At 31.2% G+C, this 10,250-nt stretch overlaps 1 protein-coding gene across 1 annotated transcript in view; it reads right to left on the bottom strand.

Annotated features, from left to right (window-relative positions):
* The window catches only part of LOC143244748 (uncharacterized), a 54,013-nt gene extending 43,994 nt beyond the window's left edge, over positions 1–10,019 (bottom strand). Inside the window, exon 1 of the mRNA XM_076489974.1 lies at positions 9,700–10,019. Within this exon, the coding sequence (XP_076346089.1) occupies positions 9,700–9,772 (73 nt within the window). The 5' untranslated portion in view covers positions 9,773–10,019. The remainder of the gene's footprint in view (positions 1–9,699) is intronic.
* Between the last annotated feature and the right edge of the window lie 231 nt (positions 10,020–10,250).

The raw sequence follows: 10,250 nt of genomic DNA, 5'->3' as shown, positions 1-10,250 counted from the left end.
CATGCTTTTCTGAAATCTTTGACGAATAAAAAGAACATAAAGAAAGACTGTTTCTGGCAGATTGTGTGGTTATCAATAGATCCCTATATTACAGTCAGATTTAAAACAGCTCACGTTTATCTTATTAAATATAGTTCGTCAACGTTGTAGAAATGTAAAATTTTAGGACCTAGCAAACTTCATAATTACCGCAATTCATTAATTTCTTTGGATCTTTACTGCTTCGTTCACTTATATATTTTATTATTGTAGAAAACAAAATTATCGATATATTTTTTCATGATTCTTTTGTCTTTATTTCTATGTTTATCTCCGAGAGTGATTGTTTTGTCTTTATTTCTATGTTTATCTCCGAGAGTACTTTACTTCATATACTTGTATATTCTAGATGAAAATATGATTGTGTACGAATTCAAGTAATAGAAATATTCTAATAAACTAACGTTCAGAAATACTGATGAGTTCAAGACAAATATTTCGTAATTTAATTTTGAATATGTGTCTCAGGACGGCTAGTATGGGTATTAACACTTTTACTAATAAAGCAGAGAACAACGTTTAGACCTTCTTTGGCCATCTTTAGGTCATCACGAATTAATTTTGAAATGAAATTTTAACTGATTTCTTTAAAATTCTTCAGATAATTCTCTAATTCGCTTTATTGTTTACAGTTATCAAGATGCAACTTATATAAAAGTTACTACCTATGAATATTTCTGAAACATGATTCAAGTGGTCTTTTACATCCTGTTCAACAAAGATAATGTTAAAAAGGTCAGTTACAACCTAATTTATAATGAATCTACAAAATAGATGGTTTGAATTGCCATATGAAATGAATTTAGAAATAAACCTGATGGGTGTGTTTATCTTCTGAATTCACTTATCTACTTCATACATCTAATTCGCTGTTAACTTCATATTTTGTATAGATATTCTACGTACCACGATTAAATAGAAGTATAAAAATACTTATTGCTAATTAGAAAAGCACTATACGGCTGGCTGCTGAACTTTAAAAAGAAAAGAACCAAATAGGATACGGGTGGAAGTGAATACATAACTTGATCGCCTAATGATTGCATACCAAACTCAAGAGAATCAAAAGATACAGATCTTGCCATGGAAACGGTAACTCCCTCACTAACACACTACTTCCAACAACTTTCACTGTCACAGTATTCCAAGCAGTTTCAATTTTCTAGATAGCTTTCTTTAGAATTATTTCTACCGTCTGTACAAACAAGGGCAAAACATGGATTGCCAGATTCATACGTTCTCTACAGGTTACGTTCTTACTGATTCCACCATTCTTTTCTGCATCTACAGTAAGATGTTTTCGAATGTGTTGTCAGTAGTTCTATAAGTTCATCTGTCAATTCCTGTCGATTTCTAACAAGTGTCTAAAGGAATTGGTCAATTAGAACAGGGTCTAACGTCTTTTGCATTTTAGAAAACAGTCTACTCATTTTACCGTCTGTAAACAGCGGGTGCCAGTCATATTTTTTCTAGTGTTAGATGTGTGTATTTTATATTGCCACAATTTATAGAATATTATAGGAGATTTCTATAAAAAGTCTCTCGCAGGAGCGATTTTTGTCTCATTATTCCTACTTACTAGTCTAGCTCCAACTATGTACATTTCGAACTTGAAGATATTCTTGGTTTTAGCATTGTCTTGCAGACGTACTGAGACATGACAACATCTATAGCATGTCATCAAATGCATGACAATAATTTTAGAAATGTAAATGTATGGGTTTGCTAATAATGTTATCAGTTAGTATTTAAGTATTAGTATATAGTTAGTGGAATATAGATAAATATAGGTAAACTGAGCAAAGAAGACTAGGGAAAATATACAACGACTTTAATATTTGCTAGCAATTGTAGTGCTGTTAATTATTTCGAAATCTCACGTTGATAATAACAGTTTTAGTTATGAATGAAGAAAGAACTGATTCGTATTATGTTCATCTAACCTGGGACGCTACGACTCTCCACTTGTAATCTCAGAGCTGCGGGTTCGAATCTCCGTCGCTGAACATGATCAGAATGAGATAGTCAATTCCACTATTGGTTGGCAAAGTAGTAGTTAAAGAGATGGCGGTGGATGGTATTCATAGCTGCTTTCCCTCTATTACTTCTAAATTATAGATAACTCTCAAGTAACTGCGCAAAATTCAAGACAAACGAGCTAAACTGTCTGCGAATATTACATGCTAAATACGAATTATAGCTTCTGTAATAAAAAGACAGTGCAAAATAACGATATTGTTCAGAAAATAATTATATCCTTATCAGTATTAAAACTACGTTTTCAAACTACATTTATTTTTGCTTACCCTAACTAGACTTAGAATTTTAAGCTAAGAATACATCGTTTTACTTTTGTTAAGCAAAATCTATATGCAAAGCGTTATTTGCTCTGGGCTCACTGCAAGAGTCGAATTTTAGCAATATAAGCCATCAAGTTTGCAGCTTAATCATCAGGTATATTTATAAATCTGTCTTTTTCTAAACTTGGACTTATTTATACAAAACCTTTATCATTGATTTTCATAATCAATATATATTTGTTTCTGCTTACCTTAAGAAAAAAAAAACTTTCTAGAAACCTACAATTACCATATTGAATGCATCTGTTCACATAGGACCCACCTATAATCACATTTAGTGTACATTTGTTCATATTGAACCTATCTATGAAAATATTTATAGTAAATTATAATTTAATGTGTTTTTAAGATATATATTTCCTCATCTCAGTAAATTATAAATTAATATTTATGATTAGATAATTTTTCTCTTTTATTTTTGTAAATTTAAATCTACTTACATTAAACCGACCAAATCGTTTTGTAAAAAGCCAATACTCGTTTACATGTACCTAATTAATTAAATTAAAACATTTCTATAACACAATTACGAGTTTTATTAAAGCACTGTACAAATTATAATAATTTTAAGTGGCAAGTTAATTTAAGAAAAATATAAACAAGATGGTAAAGTTAATATGTACAAAATTAGATTAATGTTATTCTTGAAATAAAATATAAAAACAGCATTGCTTCCACAAACTGGCTTTCAAATCCGTGCTATTGTATTTTTGAGATATAACTTAGATTTTAACAGTTAATATAAGCATAATGTGGCTATTTTCAGACACTGTTGTTACAAAAGAATGAAAATAATTGCGTTTTAGCGAGAAAAAGACATTATCGAGTAATGACAAAGGCTTGCTTATTTATGAATTTCGCGCAAAGTTACACGAGGGCTATCTGCGTTAGCCGTCCCTTATTTAGCAGTGTAAGACTAAAGGAAAGGCACCTAGTCATCACCACCCACCGCCACCTCTTGGGCTACTCTTTTACCAACGAATAGTGGGATTGACCCTCACATTTTAATGCCCCCATGACTGAAAGGGCGAGCATGTTTGGTGTGACAGGGATTCGAACCCGCAATCCTCGGATTACGAGTCGAGTGTCTCATCCATCTGGCCATGCTGGGCCAATGACAAAGGAGGAGCGGAAAAAATAATTTAGCCTAAAATATCAAGACGTTGAGAAACCATTTTGACAGTGTTTTCATCTGCAGCCGTAGTTGCCAACTGAGTGTTGAAAATAGCCTTATCGTGATGTCGACCTCTCACAACCGTTTAGAGTGTAAACTCTAGGCTGACATATTATTTTCAATGTATTAGTGACGTATCACAGGTTGCATTGAATACCCTAATTATAATTATCTTTGAGGTCATTATAAACATTCATTAAAGAAATAATTAAAATTTGGCAGATTAATCTAAAGCTAAAAATAGGTGAAGCTTTTCAAATTAAAATCTAAACCTTTTGAAATTTTCTTTACTTTTTACAAAAGTAATAATCTGTACAATGAAAATTAAAACTATTAACTCGTTTCTATGGCACTTGTATCTCTGACTTAATAGTAAATGTGTGCTTATAACTCTAATAACTGGGTTTCGAAACCCGCAATGAGAAGAACAAATAACTCCTATGTAGTTTTCTGCTTTATAATCAACAAACAATGTCACCTAGAATCCAAGTACAAAAAGAAAACTTAATTCGTCACTGGTATGGTCTGAATTTCGCGCAAAGCTATTAATACGAGAGCTATAATATCTGCGCTAACAAACCCTAGTTTAGAAGCGCTAGCATCTAGTTAGCACCATCCACCACGAATTCATGGGCTACTTTTTTACCAATGAACAGTAGGACTGGCTGTCACATTTGGACTGAAATGTTTTGTGACGGGGCTTCGAAGCCACAACACGTAGATAGCAAATCGAACGTCCTGAGTACCAGGCCATCCTAGACCATAATCTGTCATAACAACAGAAAATAGTTTATTTAAATTAAAGAACGAGTTTGACGTGAAAACAAAACAAAAGAAGCAAACATAATCAGTAAGAGTTAAGACCAGGGATACTATTACTTAATGTAATTCCAGGGAAGCATCCGATACGCAAAAGATTTGGTATCCGTGTCTGCGTCTTGTTTTAGAATGATCGTTTATACATTATTCTTAGTTTCAAGTAAAAAAGTATGAACAATCTTCAGATCACTCAAAACCTTCTGATATCCTAATAACAAGTCCAAAATTTCTAAAATAAGAAAACGCAGATTATTATTTTAAAATATCCTATGTAAGACCTTCCCAGTATTCTACAAATTCATGAATCCAATTTGGAAAACGGGAAAATTATCTTTCCAGGATTTTGATTTATATTGTTATCTTTGAACGACAGCAGAACTGGTGGGATTAGTGACTAAAGTTCAATATCAGAGTCAGTTGAAAGTTTCAACACTAAAAATCAGGGACTCGATTCCCCTCAATAAACACAGCAGATTGTCCGATATAACGTTGCTATAAGTAAACCCACAATCATTGAAATAAATGAATTTTATACACCTATTTTATATCAATAAAAGCAATAGGAATAAAATGGCATAAATTTATATTTCTGTCTGGAGAATGTGCCGTCCTATACAAAAAGGATTTGTATATGCAAAAAGATTAGTATAAAATTATTCTATTTGAATATTTTAAAATATTTCTATTATTTGAGTATAAACAAGATAAATATAGATTTATTTTATCCTATTTATGATCACAAGAAATATTAAAAAGCAAGTAAACATAGGATGAAGACAAGCTCAATATCTGCGCTTGTCCTGATCCTATTGAAACTGATCATTGAAAGTGAAGCCTCCCTAATGCCATAGCAGTATGTCTGCAGCCTTCAACCTCTACAAACCTGGGTTTCGATACCCGTGGTGAACATAGGACAGATAGCATATTACATAGCTTTATTCTTAATCTGAAACTAAAACTACTCGCAGTGACTTTATTATCATAAAATTATCCTTGAGTGAAATGAAAGTCATTCCGTCCATTGTAGAACACGCAATAAAAATAAAACAAACTCATGTAATAAAAATTCATCTCCTATATCTTATTTGCAGTATTAGCTTATTTTGGTCTATTATATTCCCATACGTTACTTGATATCAGCCCACTATATTCCAATCTCTCCCTATCTGTTCTGCTGAGATATTTAGATATTTCATGTCATTCTGTATGGTAATATTTTTCTTTTAAGAAATGAGTTTAAAAACTCAAACCTGTGAATTTGGCATTACGGAAAATTATGAGGTAATTCTGACACTTTTTCAGTAGTTGGTACCATATTTTGATTTTTCAGAACTAATACAGTCAAAAATCAATAGTATTCATACAGAACATTTCCTACTTTATTTATAATCATCTTATTTGGAGATGTAAAAAATTATTTTTAATTACAACAGCACTTTCTTCCGTCATCTTGTCGCTTTTATCGCATTGACCAGAAACGCCAAAACGTTTATTTTCTTATGTTTTTCTGTGAAATACAACTTGAATCTGTAAGTTTAACTGTTCAAACTAATTTTTTAACATAACAAAAAAACATTGTTATCAAACTTTACATTATGACATATCAAACTTCCTAAGCAATATCGACTGAAGAAAGATTGAAATATGGATGCCAAGAAAATCTATTTTAGAATTAAGAGGTAAAACGATTTAGTTGTTAAGTCATATGTTCCTATGTTATAAAAGCATTAAGCATTTTGCTCAGGTAATTGGTTCCCACAATATAAGAGCATCAAACATTTTCTCATGTCTCTAATTTCCATATTATAAAAGCATCAAGCATTTACTCACTCATGTCATAAGGTTTTGTTTAACCACTCCATATAATAATAAAGGTTAAATATAAATTGTATAGAAATAGTTTACTTCCTCTCTTCATGAGTTAGATATCTTCTGTTTACTCATCTTTTCAATCATCCTTGCAAATACACCAGTTTATTTAAACCCAAGAACCCTCTTTTACTCAGATTGTTCGAGATTGTCTAGCGATTTTTTTCAGAAACACTTTTTTCATTATTTATATTCCGAGGTGGTCTAAAGTCACATTCAAAATTTCAATACACTTTGACAGACATTATGTGTCTGTGTGTTCATTTTATATCAAAGCCACATCGGGCTATCTGCTATAATTACAGATAACAACGTGACATTAATACATCTTTCATTTGATATTACTCATACTTTCGTAAAGTACAGAAACGATTACTACCATGAGATATTCTTTCATCCAGTTATAAAACAGATAAAAAAGCTATGATTTTCTAATATAGGTATAAACTAGAAACAAGTTACAACTGTGATTCCTTAATTTTGGTATAAATTAAAAGCAAACTGAGAATATAAAAGTATTTTTCACTCTTTAAAGATTAAATATCAAATGCAGTTATGTTTTTCATCCTTTCTTAAACCACAAAGAGTGAATATATATTTCATCTATTATAAACTAGAAAAAAGCCACTATTAACTTATTTTTCCTGTTATTTACCAGACAAGAACTGCGACAAGCTTATGATTTAATCTTGTTTTAAATTACGTTATATGACACTTTTCATATTATTACACATTAAGAAAAACAACTCTGCAGACGTATGATATTTTTAATACTTTTATAAACGACGTAAGCTGTAACTATGGTATCTTAAATGTGTTATAAACAAGAAACACGTTGCGCCATGTGAAAACTTTCGCCTTGTATATATAAACTGAACTTACTATGGGTATAAACTAGTGCCACTTTACGACTCTATTTCATTTTGAATAAGTTGCAAAAGTCATTATGTCTTTAGAAACAAATATAATAACCTTTTTTATTTTATACTTCAGTTTTGGGAGTTTTGATTTCTTGTAACAAGCAGTAGGTTTTAATTTATTTTCATACCACTTCTCAGTCTTTTAAACTATTTTTTTACTTTTCTTACCATTTTATTGTTTTAACTTATGTAAATAGTATATACTCATATTTGCAATAAGGCCATTAACTTTTTCATGACATGTAAGAGTTTATCAAACTCCTCAAGCTAAACAACGGAGCACTAGCTAGGCAACTCATCTCTAAAAAACAACTGTTTTATACCTTAAAGCGTTAGTTCCTATATTATAAAAAGCATAGAACATTTACTTAAACCATTAGGTCCATATTATAAAAGAATTAGATAATTATATAATTTATTATATATTTTCTATAATTATATGTATAATTATATATTTTAATTAGATAATTACTGAACTCCTAAGGTCTCATATAACAAAAGTATTAGACAATTACTCAAGTGAATAGGTTTCATCAGCGGCGTGTACGATGCAACCTGTTAATTTGAAGTTCGAAATATGTTCGTGCAACTGTTCGAAACTAAATATCTTCCTCCCAATATATGTTCATTTCTTGGTAGCTTGGTCATCTTTACCTTCCAAAAATAAACCAATGTATCAGAGCATGTTTCATATTTGAATGAAAAGTTAGGTTTTGTTTAGTCTCCATTTATAATAAGAAAGATTAAATACAAACTGTTCAGTCATTTAAATATTCTAGAATGCCCAAATGAAACAACTCGTTAGGAGTCCTTTAGAAATTCTAAAATCTCCCAGTGAAATAACTCGATAAGAGACCTTTGGACACTCTAGAATGTCTCAGTGAAATAGATCGTTGCGTTTAAATGCTAGGCTTTGTATTATATTAAATTAGAAGAAAATTACGATATCATATACTAAATACAACTTTCTTACTGACAAAGCACATACAGTGTTTTAACATTGTGAATGACTGAATTTCTTTTTCATAAATGAAAAAAAAGTCTTCGTCAATCACAAAGTTATCTTGCAAATTTGTTTTCAGCATTCAGGGAATGAAACGTTTCTTGTTCTGAACGAACTAAAATAACTCAAAACTTTAATACTCTAAATATGGTATTCTTACAAATTCTGCAGCATGAAAACTATTGGACATCAATAATGCTGACAAGTGGAGATATTTCACAGAGCCTTGAAATTGCCGAAAAAGATGAATGGATAAGATTTTTATCCTAACATCGTGTTTAGTTACCAAGTTTAATATTAGACTGTTTGAAGGTTAAGTCACTATCGCAACAATGCATTTAACAGTTGCGACTGGTTCGTTACTGTTGTCATTGTAGAGGATATAAAATATATGATTCTGTTAAACTTTTGGACTCTTTTTTAGGTCTTCCATAAAGCTTTTAATATATTCCTGTTACTTTAATAAATAGTTAAATTTTCATATTATCACTAGCTGAAAATATTATGCTCAGGTTTAATTTGACCAGTTGAAAATATTTTATTTACGACTGTAATGATGTACTTATTGTTAAGTGTATATATAATTACACAAGACTTACAACTTAATTTGCTGCATCAATATTGCTTCACTTTTTCCAATTAACTGAAACGTAATGGTTATTTTTATGGATTTGTTATTACACAAGGTAGTTTATAGCCATTTATTTATTATAAAAAAATGATTGTAATATTATCGTACAGTCAAACTGAAGCTCTTGTATGCATTTCTTCACAAGGTGGTTTTATTATATATGGTTTCACACTATCGTTTTATTCTTCTGAAAATTCTCAGACAGTCTTCAAGCCATTTTTATAGCTTGTTTATGCTTGCTTTGTTTACACAGCATTTATGTGAGTAAATATTTTATTAAATATAAGTTTATTATTTTGAATGTTTAAACACTAGGCTATAGTGTCATTTAAATGTATGTGTGTTTTTTCCTTATAACAAACCCACATCGGGCTATCTGCTGACACGACCGAGGGGAATCGCACTCCTGATTTTAGCGTTGTAAATACGTAGACTTACCGCTGTATTAGCGAGAAGCAATCTAAGTGCAGTGCGAAGCTAATATTCATTCAATCATTTCCCAAGTAAGTAGCATTATTACTAGGTTACAAGTAATAAATACACTGCATTAAAATAAATATAAGCATAAACCAATTAAAATTAAATACTTATATAAATAGTAACAAATATTTACATAAACTGGCAATTATACATAAGAACTTTTCAATGTTGCAGTGACTTCATTAAGTTAAAATTTATTGGTTAAGTAACCAACTATTTGTTTACAAAATATCGACTCGATTCCTTACATGTACGTGTGTGTTAGATATTGCTCACATTTTATTTGCTTAGTGTATCTTACTGTACGAAATTAGGTTCCAGTAAGAGCTATCGGACAGTTCGTGACAAAAGTACCGTTACATGCACACTTAAACCATTCTATCTAAACAGCTTATCATGCTTACCTTGAGCAAACGCCAGTAGAAACTGTAAAAGTAATATCAATCCAGCTAAACATGTTAATGACTTGTTAGGCATTTTATCAAGGTGGCTCACACGATGCTATTTACTGGGTTTGAATATCAAAGATAGGTTAAAGTTATGTGAAAATAAGATATTTATATTATAAATTATGTAAATACAATTTCTGCAGAGTTAAACGACGTCGTCTGCTACCAGCCCTCTTGTTCTACTCAGGCTTGAGATTTTAGTCCTACCGCACAGCAAAGAGTCAGGGCAGTAAAGTCATTACAATTCTGCACTGCCCCATATTAAGCAGAACTGTACTGAGCATGCGTAGAGACCAGAAGGCTTGAGCCTACCTGTTCGTTTTCACGTGCGTAGAGGAGACCAGTTCTAGTCAAAGTTATTGTGGGTAGTGGTGACGTTTTCAGACTTCCGCACCCAAACACGTCCTACGCTGTATAATCTCAACGAGAAAAATCACATAGAACAGGCTATTCAAGAGGATATAGAAGTAGAATCGAATGTAATTAGAAGCATGAGCTTGCCAACA

Source organism: Tachypleus tridentatus, chromosome 2, assembly GCF_004210375.1.
Source record: "Tachypleus tridentatus isolate NWPU-2018 chromosome 2, ASM421037v1, whole genome shotgun sequence".
NCBI lineage: Eukaryota > Metazoa > Arthropoda > Merostomata > Xiphosura > Limulidae > Tachypleus > Tachypleus tridentatus.
This window is presented reverse-complemented; position numbering and strand designations above follow the sequence as displayed.